This window comes from Cynocephalus volans, chromosome 7 (assembly GCF_027409185.1).
Source record: "Cynocephalus volans isolate mCynVol1 chromosome 7, mCynVol1.pri, whole genome shotgun sequence".
Classification (NCBI taxonomy): Eukaryota; Metazoa; Chordata; class Mammalia; order Dermoptera; family Cynocephalidae; genus Cynocephalus; species Cynocephalus volans.
Genome location: NC_084466.1, coordinates 109,443,193 through 109,463,608, shown reverse-complemented (window position 1 = coordinate 109,463,608; position 20,416 = coordinate 109,443,193). Strand labels below are relative to the sequence as shown.

Below are 20,416 nucleotides of genomic sequence, written 5' to 3'. Positions count from 1 at the left end.
ACGCCACAGCAGATCTCAGTTACTGTGCTGATCTTTTACTACTCACCAGCATCAATGCTATCAGGGCTTACTGAGCTGAGGAGGATAGTTTGCTTTAAGAAGATGAAGCTGGGTGATAAAATGTATTACCTAAAAATGCATGTAATGTGAGTCCATGCAACTGGAGCAACTAGGCTTATGAAAAATTAGAGGCTAGAAAATTGTGGTCAAGCTTTGGTAACTTGATTTTGTTAAATCAGTACTATTTGCATTCTCCCCCCCCCAAGTTATACACCGTTGTTTGATTTTTTAAAACATTTTATTGAGGTATGATTGACATACAAAAAGCTGTAAATATTTAACGTATACAGCTTGATGAGTTTGGAGATAAGTGTACACCCGTGACCATTGCCACAATCTATGCCATAAACCTATCCATCACCTACAAAGTTTTCCTCCTGCCCTGTTTATTATTATGTTTTTATTGATTAGAGTACTTAACCTAAAGTCTACCCTTTTAGCAAATTAACTGTACAATACAGTGTTGTTACCTGTAGGCACTATGCTGTACCGTAGATCTCCAGGACTTATTCATCTTGTCCAAGTTATACACTATTGTATTCAAGTTATACACAAGTTATACTCTGATAGTTCATGTTTAATAAACCTCTTTGTAAATACTCATGATACCAGAAGATCTGGTTAATCTTTCTTAAGAATCGTAGCAAAGCGATACTTGGAGAATGAAATGGCCTTAAAAATCACAAATTCATATGCCCCATGGGAACCCCCAAATCTCTTCTTCACTGTCATAGGCCATCCGAATAACCCACACACACCCCAGGAAAATTTTCCTTGGTTTGGAGCAGAGGTCAGAAAATGGGGCCCATGCTTTCTTTAGCTCACAAAGTGTTATTTGTGTAATTGGAATCAGTGCCAACATTTAGAGATCAGGAACTTTAACAAAAACCCTAGATTTGTGGATGCTCTTTTGAAATGGGTAGATGTGGCCATGCTGAGCCTGTGCCAGCAGTAGGCTGTTGTGGGAACAGAACTGAGGCTTTCACTTTCCACAGCTCCCTGTGCTTACCTCACCACTTTAGACATTTTGGTTGGAGAGTTTCTTTCCCCAAAATCATGCACATAGCCCCTGGGAGAACTGATCCTGTCAGTGACTTAGAACCTACTTTCATTTAATGAATATTTACTCAGTTCATTTATTCTGCAAAGCAGATGCCTCAAAAATACCATTCGATGAATTAGGTGAAGGGGACTTTGGAGATGTAGCTCTCTGAGCTTCACGTTGGCTGTACTCTATGATGGACCATATGTCACATCATTGGAAAGTCTTATGTAATTGGTGCCTCTCCTGTACCCTCTTGTTATTGCCTTCATCACTATTGGTGGCCATTAAATCACATTAATGATGTTAATTGAGATCCTATGTGCTAGATTCTAAGGGTTTTAAAATGAGTAAGATACAGTTGTTGGTCACCAGGAACCCAACTCATTGGTGAGATTGGTTAAATAAGCAAAGAAATAAGCACTACAGTGTTGCCACAACAAAGTGAATGCAGAGAGGGGAGAGAGACAGGTGACCTCTGATTGGGAGAGTTGGAGGAACTGGGTTTTGACTGATAAGTAGGAGTTCTCTGAACTTCTGAAATATATTAGCTAAGCCTGCCTGTAGCATGGAACACTTTGAGACTCCTTATCAGTAATTCTCAGTGGGGCATGGAAAGTAGTTCTCACTTTGCACAGCACTGTGGGGCCATAAACATGACCATGCAAATTGAAACCATGCAAAACACTCTTAGTCATCAATGGAAAATTTAATGATCTGTGACCTTAAACATGTTTGTCAAAACATTAAAAATCTCTCTTACCGCTGGTCATAAATATATAAAACTAATATTTATTCAGTACAAGATTTAAATGTTAGGAACATTGAGAATTAATGTGTTTTATTTTTATTTTTTAAAAACTTGGCACAGTGCTGGCTTTCTTTTTGTTGTATAACTTAAAATACGGAGTGAGTATCTTTTCTATTCCTTGGGGAATTGTCATACTCAGGAATCTGGATCAGCCTCTAACATTTCATCCTTTGTGCTTTCAAAGTTGTGAAATATCTCCCAGAGTTTCTTTAATGTGAATTTTTTTGCTGACATCACTTCCTCTGGGACATCTTCATTTTTTTTTTTTTTTTTGTCACAACCACCTTCCTAATTCACGTCAATAAATGTGTCTCTACTAAGTTCCTCTGGCTGCACACCCAGACTCTCTCAGACATCGCCAGTGCCAACATTCCCACAGTCAGCTGGTGACATCTGATTTGAATTTCATTTTCAGCACTGTCTGTCACTTTTTCTCTCTTTGCTGCACTTTCACCTTTGTTGGCCAGGTTCACCTTTTGATTACCCATTTTCGTACAAGCCCACTTGGTTTTATTGCTGGGAGACCAGGAGTCACCGTGACTGCTTGCTTTGCTGTCTGTGCAGAACCGATGAACAGATGTGCAGTGAGCAGTCACCGCCAGACTTCCAATGTAATGTGATTGGTTACTGAACCAGATGAGCCTCTGTTATTTGTATAGTCGATTTATGGCCTGAAGAGCTGGCAGTGAAACTTCTATTTGATGCAGTAACTCACAGTTTGTATACCATGGTAATGGAAATGTAAACTTGTGTTGTTGGGGTGTTGGTGTTATTTAACCAAGCTATGGTGACTAAATTCATGGATATCGGAACTGTGTAAGGAGAGGACTGACTGTCTTGACATTTTGAGTGGATTTGTCCAGCTCTTGTTGGAAATTCAGCAACTGTAGCCCTGGTCACTTGGTGCCAGTACAGCCCCCTAATCACTGTGGCATCCAAAATGCTTCTGACATTTTCCATATGTGTTTGGGGTGGGGGCGGGGATACATCCCTGGTTTGAGAACATTCTGGGGCTATCTCTGGGTCACTGTCGCTAATAGGGAATGTTGAGGGATAGCCACTCCTACTTCAGCGTTCGTGGCAGAGTTCCGGGCGTTTGAGCTTTCAGAGTGGCCTCCCCATGAGTATGTGGTGCCTCCACTTCTCCGCAAACCAGGTGAGGCAGAAGAGCCCCCAATGGGAGTCATATGACCTGGAGTCTAGGCGGACTTGCCACATATCCACCTGCCATTAACCTCTTGAATCCTAGTTTCCTCAGCTGTGAAACTGGTTTCACAAACCTGACTTACAAGATTACTGGGAGGAATAGACAAGACATGTATATGAATATTAGGTAAATGTGAGGAATTGTTCTGATGGTGAATAACTGAAACATTGGGAGGCATTTCTTGAATTAAAATGAAATATAACAGAGCCTTCAAATGCTTCAGCAAAATAAACATCCTCAGCTTTTAGACATCCCCTCATGTGAGAATTTCACGACTTTCTCGTCTCCATTTAGTTGCTTTTTCTCATTTGGCTCTCTTTGTCGTGAATTGAAGCAAATTGGCTCTCAGTCCATTAGTGCTTGAAGTAACTTTAAGCAGCCTCTTCCACGAGGATAGACCTTATTTTTCTATTGGTATGAGGAAAATAGAGCACACACAAGCTGGTCTTCCAGAGAAGCAGGCTGCAGATGGCTCCCAGCTGGTAGCCATTTTGAATGATGAATTTTCAATAGTTTTATAGAGTATAAATGTCAAGTTGGAGAGTTCAGCATTCTGTTCCTGGCCCGAGAATGAATATTTCAAGTAGAGTCAGCATAAATTGACTTGTCTTGGGTTGAGATGCTGATTACTTACCTGTGGATTTTTAACTGGATTGAAAAATTTGGTGAATAAGCATGTTAGTAGAATATTGCTGGTTTGGCAAAGATTTGCTTCATCTGTAAAATATTATTCTGTAATCGCTGCAAACCTGCAAAATGTATAGTTGAGTGAACGTTGGTAGATATGCTCTCTTTCCACATGGTGTGCTACTCTGGAATTTGTTGGAGATGGAATAAATCTGTTATGACTTGAGCATTGAAAAATATAAATGGAAATTATTTTTATCATGGATGAAACTACCTGTAGAATTTGATTAGATTTTACTTATTTATTTTATTCTAACTTTAGCAATGTATTTAGATCAGTGAAATTATTTAAATGATTCGGTGTAAATCTCTGAAAAAACTAATAGCTAGCAGAACCTTCTTCCAATTAAAAAAATTCCAAATTCCAGCTTCTAGAAACATCACCCACCCTCTCACCTCTGTCCCCCGCATGTCCTACAGAAACTAAAACTGAAAGAGGAACATACACTCTTATGTTTATAAGGTACTTTTTAATATGGAAAAAGTAGTACTATTGGTCTTGGATCAAGGAACATTACTCTCTGTTTATGAAATGCAAATATGAAGAAGAAAGTTAAGATGACTATTTAGCTTTCAAAACTATTATATAGCCAAAGCATGCTCTCTTCAGATTTTTCATGATGAAAAAATAACTTTTATAGATGATCTATAAAAATATATATTCTTTCTGAGGTCAATAATCTTAATTTTAATTGCTTCATATATTTTTAAGTTGATAGTCTTAGGTCAAATCCTTTCATTACTATAAATATTTGCTATTCATCAAATCTGATAATCACGAAGAATTGTTACAGTTCAGTTATTAATCCCCTGTAAGTAATGAGCATAGAAAGTCTAACAACAGATATTTATAACAGTTATTTATTCAAATAGGTATAATTTTAGATGGACTCCTCTAAAATCTCCTCTCTTCTCATGACATATGGGATTGCTGCTATTATAAGAGAGCAGCTAAAGAAACCTAGCAGAGATTGGAAGAATTGAAAAAAGATTATTTTGTCAATTAGGCTATCCAGAAGATGAAACCGACTTAATTGAAACGTCATAGACATACAGCATCCAGAACTATGAGTTAGAACAAAAGTTTTTAAAATGTTTAAGGTGTGATTTAATGTTTATAGAAAGTGATTCAAAATCAGATGTTTCTTTTCTTGAGCTTTGGTTTTGTGAAGATGAAAACAGACAATAGTAAGATTTTAAGAAACCAGCAGGAATTCACTTTGGGATTTTTTTTTTTTTTTTTTTTCCTGAGACAGGAGATAGTTATTTTCTTCTCAGAGGTTTTGTGGCTTTGCATACCTTGGCATTCCTTAGTTTAACTGACACTATGATATTTATAGTTTTATTTCCATAAGGAAGCACTAGTCATTTCAAGCATGTTTCCCAACTTTCAGATCAAATTTCACACAACGGGGGAGGGGGGGGCATCTGTATCTTATTTTTTGTGGGTAAAGGGTCAGAATTAGCTACTTAATTATTCCTTGAATGAAAACAACATTTTGGACAACATATTGACTTACTTAAGAATTAAGGCATATCATGGGTTTCTGGGAAGTGATTTCCTTTTCAGGTTTTGCAGGAATTAATTGAAATGTAGGAAATGTGTGCTGTCCTCTTGAAAAGGGGTCAGTGTCTTCATCCATTGTAAGGTCTGTAATATTAATTCAGTCTCCCCATCTCCATGACTTTTTAAAAATGTCACTATAATGTTTAGAGAAAATGATTCAAAATCAGTTTATTATTTGAATTTTGGTTTTATGAATAGAAACAGGGACCATAAAAAGACGAAACAAACAAACAAACAAAAAACAACTAGTTGGAACTAATATTAGAATTTTTTTTTCCTGAGACAGAAGATAGTAATTTTCTTCTCAGAGGTTTTGTGGCTTCTGTGATTTCAAACACATCTTCCTGACCTCAGCATTTCCAGTTCCCCTATTTACCTGCCTTGATGACCATTTAAGACACCTTTTCACATAGCTTGCTGTATACAGAATCTATGACCTGTTTACTGCCCTAATTTCTGCCTGTACCTCTGGCCCCTCACCCCTATGCCACTTTTACCAGAGGACGTGGTTGTCAGCCCCTGGCTCCAGTAATCCAGCTCCAGTACTGAGGTTCCTGGACCAACCTCTACCCACACCCCTTGCAAAGAACTGTACTTCCTCCTCCTCCTGATCATGGACTGCTTCATGCTCTACCACTCCTATAACTGGCAGAGGCTAAAGCAAATTAAAAGTGTGAAATGTCAAAGCCTTTTGAACTGACTTGGAGTCATTGTATATGATGGTTTGAAAAGCTCCATTGATAACTTTCCAAGGGAGATTTTTGACTTCCTGAAAATGAAGTATGGCCTCTTCTTATTTGTAGTCACTGCACTGGTCAGAGTTGATTTGCAGTGAGTGACAGCCAAGCACAGGTACTTGATGGCTTTGCTTTGTGTCATGTTTTCAAGTCTGTTATAAGCTTGTCTGTGTGCACAGGTACAGGACATGTGGAGATGACACGAGGCACATTCTCTGTCCTGTGTGTGTGAGGTGAGCTTTGAAGCTCCTCAGCTGTGCTGAATCACCCTCAAGTCCTTGTATATACCTGCCCTCCCTCCTTCTAGACCTTTCCACATGTACTCTTCCTCTGCCTGGGACACTTTCTCCACCTTATCTCCAATTAGCCAATTTTGTTCCTCCTTTAGGTCACAGCATTAATACCCATTTCCTTGAGATAACTTTCCTTGGCTATACAAGACTGGGTTAGGATTGCCTCTATACACTCTCATATTGCTCTCCCCTGTTCTGAAACGTGGCACAGGGTACTGTCATGTGGGCTAACTTGTCTTCTCCTGGAGGGTAGGTACCATTGTGTTTGCTGTTGTATCCCTAGCGTCTAGTACTGTGTCTGGCCAGAAGTAATCACATGTAATGAATACAAGAAGGACTAATATTACTGAGTACTCACTGTGTGCCGTGCTCTCTGCTTGGGGTATTCCCATGTTTTCTCATGAAGTCCTCGCAGCAACTCCAGGAGTAGATACTGTAATTAACTTTACAGAGGAAAAATACAAGACTCACAGAAATTAAGTAATCTGCCCAACATGACACAACTAGAAAGTAGCAGAACTGGTACTTGACTCCAGAGCACCTGCTGTTAACTAGATTTCACACAATGATGAACAGCTAAAAGGATGTCTGCAAAGGCACCCAGTCAGAGCTCCGTATGGGGACTGCAGCCTCATGGATGGCCTATGCAGTTGTTATTGGCTGGCCGCAAATGGTGTTCAATGGAATCACTTCTTTTCTAGTCATATAGGAAATGTCAGTTACAGACACCAAATTCCAGTTACTAGTAATTTGTTCTCTTTAAAGGCTTGGCATTTACTGCGGCTCCTAGAACTTTAGAGATCATTGTGGTAGTAGATAGAACTCTGATTTTAGAATTAGGGATACTAGGCTTGGGATCCCCTTAACACTCCTTACAAACAGCGTTGATGCAGGTGGGTTGAAAGTGGGTCTTTCTGAGCTCCACCCCTTCCCTGCATAGTAGAGACGCTGGGTCGGTGCAGGAGTGAGAGGGACCATGTGAATGAAGTAGGAGTTCCAAGTTGATGGCTCCTGTTCTTAGAATATTTTTTCTGGCATATTATTTCCTATCATGTAGTGCCCGTTGGTGTTTAATAAAAAAAGATCTTATGCAGGGTGACTTCTGGGAAGTTCTGCTAATGATTACGATTTCAGAAAGTTATATCTTCTACCCATATGTTAACACGGAAGCTTTTCTGTTATAGTATCATAATATAGCACCTGATATAATTTACTGGATTAAGAAGCCAGATTACTTAATTCAGAAAAAGAAAATCACATAGGTTATTTATTTACTACTTCCACACCAACAGCATTATAGTAAGACCTTATTTTTCCGTTTTATCTCTTTAGGAGTCTAAACCAACTTAGAGGAAATTTCTGGATCTAGTTATATCTGGTGCTTTCCCTTGTGCAGGGCAGAGAGCTCACTTTCTATTTTACAGAGAAAGACTATAAACAAGTAAACACAGAAAATAGGAGGATTTCAATTGTGATAAGGGTTAAGAAGGAAAGAATGCAGTGAGGTGGGAAGAGTAATTCTGGTTGGGGTGTGTGAGAGTGGAAGGGGACGGCAACTTTCACGGAGTGGAGCTAAAGTCTGAGCATGAGAAGGAGCCAGGACAGGAAGGGCTGGCTTGAGAGAGAATGGAAATCACGCAGGCCCTGCAGCGGGAGGCTGCTGCTGGGCACGTTTTTGGGGTGGACAGTGTGGCTGGAACAAGAGGAGTTGAGGAGGATGGTATTTTCTTTTTTAATATGGATTTAGAACGAACTAACCACACTCATAGTGGAAACAACTAAATGCACCAATAGGGGCAGGCAGGAGAGGAGAGGAGGCAGGGGCTGGGTCCTGTAGGGTTGAGGTGACGAGCTCACCTGCCTTCAAGGCCATTCCAGTATATGGACTTACTGGACAGTGTGGCCTTACTTTTGTTTTTCAATTTTTGATAGAGACACAGGTGTAGAGAAATGTTTCTCTAAGAAAAACAGCAGTGCAGTCACTATGATAAATGGCAAGTGAGCAGTCAGACATGATGAAGATAATGGCAAATGGCTTTTGACCTCAGAGTCAGAGGCACAGTGGGGAGTGGGAGCAGCCCAGAGCCTGCTGGCCCTGACTAAAGGGGGCAGCTGTTCCTCGGTGGCAGCCAAGCATTACCACGTGGGAATGTGGGCTCTGTGTGCTATATCTGCCATGTTTCCCAGAGAACCAGAAATCTGAATTTCTATGTGAAATTACCAGTTTCTGAAATATTGGTGGCTTTAAAAAACCTTTCGATGGACAGGCAGAATGCATCTGTGGGCTGCTAGTCTAAAACATCTACTTGAAGTCCTCTTATGCTGTGATGAAGGGGATTCTGTATATGTAAACATGATGCATGCTAACCATTTAGCCATGTGCCTGGTACACAGCCAACACTGAGGAGACAGAGGTATCTACTGTTAATTGCACCATTAATGTGTTTAGTCGTCTTCACCATCAATTTATTTAGTTAACTGTAATTCCGTATTTTAAAATGAATGTTATCCTCCTGTGATTCAAGTAATTAAATTAATGAATAGTAGTTCCTGTTATTTGTCTATTAAGTTATTTAATTTTTGCTCTATTAGTTTGGTTAATTCTGTATTCATGTTACAGAAGTAAACATCAACCTAGTGTAATTCATGTGATAAAGTTAGTGAGGAAGAGAGGATGGACATTTTGGAGTTACTTTTTCTCTTTACTGTCCGTTTCTACTCCTCTGCAGTCCTTGCTTTCCTCACCTGTTCTTGTGGCTTTGGCTCATTTGGGTCTTGAGTCCTGCTGGTTGGTGTTAGCTGCATGTGTAAATGAGAAGGAACTGTGGCAAAAATGCCACTTTGGACCAGGCAAAGGATGACGGGAAATGCAGCTTTAGGAAGTGATGTGTTTAGAGGCTTTTCATCAATTTTAATGAAACACAAATGTGCCCAAAACAAGTTATTATTCTTTTCCCCGGGGGGGGGGGAGGGGATCTTCATTTAGCATGGCCTAACTCATGTAGTTTTGTATTACAAGAATCATGTTTGGTGTGTTGCAATCGTTGGCAATAGCCTTGGGGAATTTTATTCAGTGCAAGCATCTCTGACGGTTCTGGCATCAAGTTGGGTTAATTACTTGTTCATGTCCTTTTGGTCTTGTCTCTATGTTAAAATTCTGGAGCAACACAGAGAGGAACACTGGGAGAAACAAAATATACTTGAATATTTCTAATAGACTAAAGGCTTATAAAAACACATCTCTTTTTTCCCCGAGGATTTTATTTTCTTGCATTGTTTTAAAATGAGATCATTTTGTTGTATCAACATGAAGCTAGAGACTTGAAAATAAGCTTTTATTTTTTATTTTTTGGTGATTAATCTTATCTCTAAATACAAGTTCTTAATTGATTCAATATTTCTGTCTTAATTTTTGTTACAGATCATGGAGGAAACAAATACGCAGATTGCTTGGCCATCAAAACTGAAGATCGGAGCCAAATCCAAGAAAGGTAAATTGTGTAAGAGAGGAATTAGAAGTTTTGATAACAGAGGTTATGGAATTACGGCAGGTTTGCTGGGGAGAAAAATCAACCTTTATTCTTAACACTTTTGTCCTCAAATACTTGTCAAATAGCAATATTTTGGGAGTATTTTCATGATTAAACATAACGTACAGTTTTTATCCAACAGAGAAATATTTTTAAGTATTAATATTGTAATAGAAATGTTATTATAAAAGATATCATAGCAAGCTGTGGTTTCGAGGATGCCTTTAATCTATTGCTGAGTCATGGTAACTCTCCTCAGTAGTGTGTTTTCAGTGCACAGACTCCTGTTGTTTACATTTTAGTGTTTTTTTTACGTATACCACACAGATTTAATGGCTGCTTTTTTTTCCCCCTCCAATGTGATATGAACCTTAGATTTCCTTTCTTGAGTGCCTTTTCTCTTCATCTATTAGACAGCAGAGGACCCACTAGATTTCTCTTTTAGGATGAGGATTTCCCTAACCTGGCCTTTTCTCTGCCTTATCCTACAGGACACTACCCAATGCATGGATGATCGGAAATGGAAGTATAGGCCCCCTTAGTTTTTTTCCAAGATTACATTGTATTTTCAAATATGACCTGCCAGTATGTATTTTTATGGATAGTTTTTCTCTTTAAAGTATGGCCTTAGTCTTAACAAACTTTGTTGTATATAGTTTATTAATAGTTTATTAAAAGAGTGCAGATGACTACATAGTCATCAGGAGACAATGAAAAATACCTAACAATTCGAAATGCAGTGGTTGTACAAGCTGAGTGTCATCCATTGTGCTCTGGCTTTGTTGCTGTTGTTGCTGTTTAGTTTCATACTTGCTGCCCCTTCTCCCTATGATGTTTATTGCTAAGTGATACTCACTAACCTTGCTAAATGCAAGATTTCTCAATTTCTTTTCTTATTTTAGTCCAGATTGCCACCTTTTGATCTCATTTTAAAGAGTTACTCATCACATGGAATGCAAGTTATTTTGCAGTTATTTCTGTGAGTGGTGTTAGCTGGACTTTGATGGACTGGAATTCCTACAGAAATTCTGATCTTGTTGTCTTTTTATTTGTGATCATGGTGGCAAAGAATTGGGAGTTTATATGCTAAATAATATTAAGAAGACAGTAAATTTCCAAGTTGAATTCCATATCTTTGTATAAGCCTTGCATTTGCCAAGTGCCATAGAAAATATTCTTAATGAATCATTAATTTTTTTGGTATGCTGGGATGTTTTGTATCATTATGCAGAAGAAGAAACTGCCATTAGTGAGTTATCTACCTATTTGTGGCCATTTAAAAATCTCTAACTTACTAGTTGGGTAAATAATTTGAAGGCAAACTGGATTCTTTCCCTATTGTCAGATATTTTTATGGAAAGAATGAAATGACCTTTGTTACTAGTCTAAAGGAAACACGAATATTAAAACAATTCCAGATAATTTTGGATGGCTTATTTTCCTGCTCTATCCACGCTGCAGTTTCCTCCCCCCCCATTATCAACAGAAACTGAGAATTGATTTTTTTGTTCAAAATGTGATTAAAATTTTAGAGATTTTAGAAAATATGGAGATGAATAGTTTAATGGTTTTAGATTGGTTTCCCATCATTGACAGCTTAACACATTCAGATGTGGACAGAAAATAATTTAAAGAAAAATCGATAAAAATAACAATACAGCAATGAAGAAATAATACAAATTAAAAAACACAGTATATATTTATATAACACATTGTATTAGGTGTTAATACTTTACATCATCTCTGCATTACTTATATGGTAGGATGTGTATAGGTTATAGGCAAATATGAGGGATCTTCAGAAAGTTCCTGGAAAGATTCATATTATCTTTTAATTCTATTTTCCCATGAACTTTTTGAAGTACCCTCATACTATGCTGATATAGTTTGGATATCCTCCCAAAGCCAATGTCGCAGTGCTGGGAGGAGTTTGGGTGATGGGGGGTGGATCTCTCATGAATAGATTAATGTCATCGGTTGTTTAAAGGACCCTGGCACCTCCTCTTCCTCTCTCTCTTGCTTCTTCTTGCTGTGTGATCTCTTTACACCTGCTGGCTGCCGTGCCATTTTCTGCCGTGAGTACAAGCAGCCTGAGGCCCACACCAAATGTAGCTGTTGCAGAATTGGGAGCCAAATAAACCTCTTTTCTTAATAAATTACCCAGTCTCAGGTATTCTGTTACAGCAACACAAAAATAGACAAATACCTATGCCATTTTATATCATGGACTTGAGTGTCTTCAGATTTTAGTATCATGAGGTGTCCTGGAACCAGTCCCCCACAGATTCCAAGGGACAACTGTATATTCCACCTTTTGATTGTAGGTTTTGCTTTGGAAATAAGAATATTTCAGCAGTACAGTTGAGGGTATTTGGCATAATTTCCACATGGTTAAAGTTAACCTTTGGAAGTGTGCCTAAGAATTGATCCCTCCAGGCCTGGGTCTACAGACATTTTATTTTTTGTTATTTATGAAGTGCTATGAATGTGCACAGTACTGTAGAATGAACAGAATGTGCCAAAAGAGAAAAAGGAAGAGGGAGAGAATCAAAGTTTGCCTCAGAGGAATTCACTGTTGAGAATTTACTTGAGTTGCTCTTATTATTTAAACACACAGCTGCTGGATCAGTTCTTGGCTAACATCCCTGATATGTATATACCTATATTATTTTTAAATGGTTTAATTCAGAGGTGAAGTTTGTTTGACTATAATTTGTATTTAGTAAAAGTAGAATGAAAATGGCAGGAGGAATTTAAAAAAGTAATTATTTGCTCTTTTCCTTTTAAAAAAAAGATGACCGGTAAGGGGATCTTAACCCTTGACTTGGTGTTGTCAGCACCACGCTCAGCCAGTGAGTGAACTGGCCATCCCTATATGGGGATCCGAACCCACGGCCTTGGTGTTATCAGCACCACACGCTCCCGAGTGAGCCACGGGCTGGCCCTTATTTGCTCTTTCATCTGATGTGGCTATTCCCCCCTGTCCCAAGTGTCATAGAGGAAAGAACTGTTGATCTTTATTTGAAGTCTTCTTCATTACAAATTATTATTATTCAAAAGACAAAAGGGTATAAATGTATTTAGGGACCCATGCTATGTTTTTGATTAATAACTTTTAAATCCCATGGTAAAGTGAAGTTTTGGAATACACATCTAATCCCCAGATTGTGCTAGAGAGAGAATACAGCCATGAGCTTGTGTTATATTTGATTTTCTAGTCTTTACAATTCCTGTTGGTTGAATATTTGAGCCTAGACAAACATTTTTCATGGCTACTGTTGCCACAGTTTGCCCCTTCTTTTCCTTTTGAGAAATTAGTCCTGTGTTTTTCAAATTAGCTTCCAGTAGCTCTGTCCAAACTATTTTTTTAAGCCGTTAATCCCTTATCAGAGTGTCTGTATGAGTGTCTGTGTGGCTGGCTTGGTCAGTGTGCTGGTAGGATGCTGCCTGGCAGAAAGGCAAAAAGCCAACAGCCTGAACTTGCCATCAGTTTAAAAATCCAGATTCTTCTCTAGAGAAAAAGAGTTCTGAGGATGGGACTAGGAATAGCAAGGTCTGCTGATTGTTCTTATGGTCAAGCTGAGTTTGGGAATCATAAATCTCACCACTGGACATGGGAATTTCATGATTTAGTTGCTCAGAAGGCCATGTGTTCAGAAGGCAATGGATGATGACCACTTTTTGAAAAACAGGCAAAGTCCTTCAGCAGTCACTTCTGAATAATGCTTATCTTGGCGACCAAAGAACTGCACTTTTATGGATTCATTAATTTCACGTTTCTGTCATCTTTGTAGTCGGTGAACATGGATAAGTTTAGAGTGATGATAACCTTATTGTTCTGTGCCTGTGTTAAATATAATGTTGAGTAGAAGACTGTCTGGTGTTTGTCCTGTCTCCACCCTTCTTCCACCCTTTCCTACCTTCTCCTTTCTTCCTGTCCACTCTCCTTCCCTCTTGATTATATATATATTTTTTTTTTTTTTGCCTTTTTGTGACCGGCCACACCGCGCTCAGCCAGTGAGCGCACTGGCCATCCTTATATAGGGTCCAAACCCGCGGCGGGAGCACTGCTGCGCTCCCAGCACTGCACTCTCCCGAGTGCGCCACGGGGCCGGCCCCCCTCTTGATCATATTCTAAACAGAATATAATGGCGGGGGGGCAGGGGGGAAGTAATAGAAATGTTTTCATTTATGCAGGACATTTTAGGAAAGTGCATGTGTTGTGATATTAATTAACTGTGGGACTGTAGAATTTTTAAAAAAATCCCTGGAGTATTTGAAATTATTGGACAATTGAATCTTCATTAGAGCTAGAAAGAACTAAGAATTTAAGGTTCACATTTAAATAGGTGACTCTAGGATTGTCTTAATGGGGGCTATGATGAAGAAAAATGAAGAAATACTTAGTATTTTGTCTATATAACAAATTTAATTTTAGTGGAAGAAAATAAAATTGTTTTCAACTTTTGGAGTCAGAATTGTGAGACATTATATTTTACATAGAAAAATCTGGGATTTGTGCCTGTGAAACCAGTATTTAAGGATTAAGGTGTTTAATACTGTAAAACTTTACTCACATAGAATAACTTCAGGCACTCATTAAAATGTTGAATATGCTCCTCTGAATCACAGCCTATTTTAAAATGAATGCAGCTTCATTAAAGTACAAACAGCATTTTGAACAAGTTTGACTGTTTTGCCAAATAGAAGTCCTGCCAGGCCTGCCTTAACAAATAGATAAAAGTGATTTGTAATGAGAATTTATCACACTGGTTTGACTGCACTGTGAACTCCAGGATGCCAGATGAGTTTGTTCTCTTAAATAAGGTAAACATTGTTCTCACAATCATTTTTTGCTCTTAATTTTCTCATCAATCTCTTTCTTCTCAGACTGGTGAAGGCAAATGTGGGTAAAAATTGTTTAAAGTTTTTATGCCAGATTCTTAATAAATGACATCAGCATTAATGAGGCTTTATTGCAGAGTTAAAGCAAGTGATAGAAACTCATGTCTGCAAGTATTCCTCACATGACAACTTAGGATGTCCCAGGACTAGCAGGAATGAAAGGTGTTGACTGGATTGCATGATGTAGATGTATCCCGCTTTGGAGGCAGTTTAGCTCCAAGTTTGGCCATTCTCTTCCTCCCAGAATATGCAAGAGAATCATAAAAATTCCACAAGGTTTTATTATTTTTTGTTGCATTCTATCAGAACAAGTGGATGGATATCTAACAGAAAATCTTAGCATGAGAAACGTCGTAGACTGTTCACTTTATGTTTTTATCCTGGGGAAAATGTTTTGTTGAATGGACTTATGCTTTTGTTGGGTGTTCATAGTGGACTCGTTAGTTGAGTCCTTTAACATAGATGAGCGCAGAGGGCAGAGAAAAGGCCTGGTCCGGCATGCTGGTCCAAAGTGTTTCCAGTGGTGGGTTGCAACATATTAGTGTGCCAAAAGTTAACTTAGTGGGTCACAGCCAGCAGTAAAATACCCCAAACAGATTAGAAAAGAAAACAGAGTGTGAGGGTATTGTTTAATGAAACTTTCAGTCATATATGTGACTGTTTATGTCTATGAATATGAACATACACACACGTATATTATGAGGTCATGATGTAAAGTGCATGACAAAGAAAGGCCATAGAACACTGTGCTGGCTGGTCCGTTTTCCAGAGAATAAAGAGCATGTGGGTTTTGTGAATCGCTGCATTCCTAGTGTGGTAAGTACATAGGTGGCACTAAGTAAATGTTTGTAGAGTGTCTGAGCTCTCAAGTCAATCATGGTTATAGTGGAACCACTAATACTGATAAAGGATGTTGTGTAGGATAAAGATTTAGAATCATGACCGTCACACATGAGGAGCAATCACTATTCTGAAAAATACTGACCAATGATAACGTCTTTCCTATAGACCCCTTAAAGGAACAAATGTGGGATGTGTTTGTGGCTAAACTTTTTCGTGGTTCTGAGTACTGTAGTCCTAATGAGGGAAGTGTTATATCTTTAGGAAGAGACTTTTTGATTTGTCATTAAGCTAAGCAACTTCTAAAAGATGGATTTGGAAGGAAAAGAAGCTCAGAATATGTTATAAACTGCTTGGGGGCAGTTGTATGCTTTTTTGCTTTAAATCTTTGCATGTAGTTATCTTTGACCTTCCAGGGGACCGTTGTATTTCTCTGGGCAAAAGGATTTTTGGACTTAACATTTTTGTATATGTTAAAAAGGTAACTAATCATCACTTGGTGGATGTTGTTGGGGGCCAAGAGTAGGAATTCAGCCAAAGAGCTGGGTAAGTTCTATGCAGTGTACCAACAGTCACTGTGGTTAGGGAGGGCCTGGGTGAGCTAGGACCTCTAAGAGGAGGACAGATACCTGGGCCATTTCTAGTTCTCAAAGCTCTTAGTATACTTAAATGAGAAAAGGCTTATAAAAATGTATATTTTAAACACTCAATATGTCAGTATATCTCTTTCTTCATGAATAACCTCATTTGTAAATAGTGCCGAACATTCACATTTGGGATCCTTTCTGAATATGTGTGCTCTCACATACACAGACACACAACACATGCATAGTTTTATGGATAAGACAATTCATGCTATGTGATCCGTTATCAGGACTGAAGACTTGAGCTTGGGTTCATTTCTTGATCTCCAGCTTGTTTTCCTTTTGTCTCTTCTTCAAGAAGAAAGGCAATCATTCTTACTCGGGTTTTAGAAGCTTGCTGGATGTCTTTTAAATATTTTCAAACTAGATTTATTTTTATCATTCTTGTGCATGTCACAGTATTTTTTCTTTCCTTGTCTCCTTTTTGAGATCCATTAATGGTTTTACTGGAATTTATGTACTTTTGTCTGGAGCAGTGGTTCTCAACCTGGGGTGACTTAATCCCCCAAGGGACATTTGCAATGTCTGGAGACGTTTTTGGTTGTCACAACTGGGAGGGGGGTGCTACTGACATCTAGAAAGCAGAGGCCAGGGATGCTGCTTAACATCCTGTCCTGCATAGGACAGCCCCCCCCCCCCAAAAAAAGAAATATCCAGTGCGAAATGTCAGTTCAAGGTTGAGAAATGCTGAACTAGAGGAGTGAGGTTATTAATATCAGGAGTTTTCTCTCTGCATAGCACTGTATTCCTATTAGACCATTGTGTTCAGCCTGGTGCATTTTTGTAACTGGCTTCCCTTTTGCAGCATTAGCATCAGGATGGTTGATATTAGTGACCACCAAAGGAAGAGCATGCATATGTAACAAGGTAGGTGAACTGACAGAATTTCAGTAAAAGAGAAGATGGTACGATGATAGGTCTATACATTTTAAAAGCAAGTTTGCAATCAATTTTGAGTTACACAGTTTGTCCAATTTTAGCTGCTTGTTTATGTTCCATGAGTGTTTCAGCCAGTGTTTTACTTTGTGTCTGTAGCATCAGTGCTGGGGACAGACATGCTGCTCTCCTAATTCTCGCTGCCTGTGGCTTCCATTGCTCTTTGCTAGAATGTGTAATTGTGATACCTGTGACAGTTCCTAAGGTTTCTGACCATATTTGAACACCACAATGGTGCTGTAAGCTCCTATCTTAGTCTGGAGATGGGCACCAAATTTTGATGGTTTCCCAAACCATGTGTGTGGTGTTTTCCTGGTTTTCCTTTGCTCTGTTAGTCATGGCATTGCTGCACAGAATTCAGTGACATCTATCAGACCTGTCAGTAGCAATTAAATTATTTTCATGAAGGATTTTTGCAGTTGCAAACATTACTGAGCTACCATGTGGCATTACTCATTAACTAAAGAAGATAAATCATGGTGGCATCTTCATTTTTTTCCAGTGTCCTTTTTGTGCTGTTAAAGCATGACTTGTGGCTTATTATTACATTTTTGTAAAAACCTTGGCACTAACAGACATTTTTATCAAAGTGATTAGAGAGATTTCAGGAATGAGGAGTTACGTTCCCTTTGTATCTTGTTGCCAGAAATTACTCTTAAAGCAAAATAAGTCCTGCCTGCAATAAAAATAAAATGAGAACATAGCATATATATGTTTTTGGCTGTTTGATCTATGCAGATAGTTATGTATTATTACTTTATGAAAATGAGCTCATTGTACACACACATTTCTACAATTGGATTTTTCCTCCTAAAAAATAAGGAAAGGGTATCTTCTATAATCAGCACTTAAATAATAATACCATTGTTTTTGTAGCTGTATGAAATGCCATTGTACATATGTGGGGTGTGGCTATATAATACATTTAAACAGATCTGTTTTGACGAACATTGGTTGTTTTTGTTTTTTTTTTTTACAATGAATTTCAAATGTATTTGTCTACTTTTACATGTTTTTATGTTGTATAAGTTGTTACAAGTAGAATTCTTAGGCCACAGGATATGAGCAGCCTTAATATTTTTTACGATTGTCACCTCGTTTTCCCAAATGACTGAACTCCCACCAGGCAGGACTGGATTCTGGAAAGGGAAAACTATTCCCTGCCCTCTTTGCCAACACTGTGCTTTCCCATCCTCAGCCAGTCTAAATAGTGAAGAAAAATCATGTCTTATGTACTTCTTTAATAGAAAAGCTGAGGATTTTTCATCTGTTTATGAAACACTTATTTATATCCCTCTGTGAATTGTTTTCCTTACCTTTCGTTGGTTTATTCATGTCCTTTTCCTATTCTAGTGAGTTGTTCATTCTGGCTGCTATAACAAAACACCTTAGGCTGGATTATTTATAAACAATAGAAATTTATTGCTCACAATTCTGCAGGCTGGGAAGTTCAAGATCAAGCCACCAGCAGATTTGGTATCTGGTGAGGGCCTGTTCCTCATAGATGTTGCCTTACATGTGTCCTTACAGGGCAGAACAAGTTTCCTCAAATCTCTTATAAGGGCACTAATCGCATTCATGAGGGCTGAGCCCGCATGACCTAATCACCTCTCAGAGGCCCTATCTCTTAATGCCATCACCTTGAGAAGCAGATTTCAATGTAAGAATTGGAAGGGTGGGGGACACACATATTCAGACCATAGCAGTTGTGTAGTTTTTTCAAATGAAATAAGCTTTTAAGTTGTTTTCTCTACTCAGAAGTTGAAGACTGCTTTTATTTTTCTCTAACTGTGTTACTGAAACTATTTCTTTTCCACCATTAATATTTATTTACAGTAATTTATCATTTTTATTTCAAACTAGAAAGAAATGAATTGACTTTTAAAATAGCAATAGTGTATTAATTTTTGAAGGATTGTAGAAAAGTATCCATTAACTTTTAGGACATTGGATTTCCAAAGTAAATTATCCAAAAACTAGGTCTTCAATGTTAATAGCATGTAAATGTGTGTGTTTGGCAAGGTATGAGAATTATTTACAATATTAAACGAGTCATTAAATTCCTAAGTTTCTTGGTGTAACAGAAAGAAGACCTAGTAAGTTGTTTGGTTTTAATTCCATGTATTGGGCTTTGATTTCCTTGTTTTCGTGGGAAGTTTCTAAATTTTTTCCAATCCCTTATATTCAAGGGAAGGACACATAACTTAAATATATTATTTTGAATTGACTTACATTCCATTTCAACTCTCCTTTTCGAGAGTGGGATTTATAAATAAAAGTATCCAGCTTTTGGTATAATTTACTTTCTCTTCAACACTCAGTTTACTTAAACTGAGAACAAAAGCCACCTTCTGCACTGCACTATTTCAGAGGTGCTGAAATAGCACCTCTGTATTTGAAAACATACTCAAAACATTTTTGAGTTCTTTGAGTAATTCTTTCCAGCAACATTGATTTATGTTTTGTTCTCCAGCCCGTTAATGCCAGTTCTCACCTTCACATATGCTGTGTCTGCTGCGGAATGACATTACCCATCCTCTTTTTTCCAACTAGTCAGCTCCTAGTCACCCTTCCACATCCATCTTAGGTGGCGTGTCTTCCTGGAAAGCTTCACCCATGCCTCCAGATAGAGTCCTGTACACCATTCCCTCCATGAACTCAGTACATTATATGTACTTACATTTTGGCACTTCTGACACTTGCATTGCATTAGGCTAGACATTTTCCTTTCCTTCTGGACTTTGAGCTCATGAACCTGTGTCAAAGACCAACATGTCTTGTTCCCTTACATGTGTATGGTGCCTGCCAGAAAGTTATAATGATAAATAATAAGTTAAAGTTTACATTATCATTACATTTAGGATAGATTTGAAATTAATTTAATATTGATTTAAGTTATTCTGGTATCTTTTGAATAACTTCTGAGGAAGTGAAAAATGGCCCTGGCAGCTGACAACTAGGCTACAGTGCTCCCATCTGCACGTAAATACCTCTTGCAGAATACAGACAATAAGACAGGACTACTCCTTGAATATGTCTGAAACAAGACTGAGGCAAGGACATTCTCTTACCACAAAAGTAATTAAACATTCCTCTCTTACAACTGATATGAGTGCTGCTTTTTTACCAGTAATGATTCCAGTTCAGCTTTAATCCT

General features: G+C 38.2%; 1 protein-coding gene across 5 annotated transcripts in view; it reads left to right on the top strand.

Moving 5' to 3' along the window:
- BICC1 (BicC family RNA binding protein 1) overlaps positions 1-20,416 on the top strand; it is a 261,573-nt gene that overhangs the window by 136,491 nt on the left and 104,666 nt on the right. For all 5 annotated transcript variants that reach the window (XM_063103077.1, XM_063103079.1, XM_063103076.1 and 2 more), the window contains exon 3: positions 9,826-9,895. In XM_063103077.1, the coding sequence (XP_062959147.1) occupies positions 9,826-9,895 (70 nt within the window). The remainder of the gene's footprint in view (positions 1-9,825; positions 9,896-20,416) is intronic.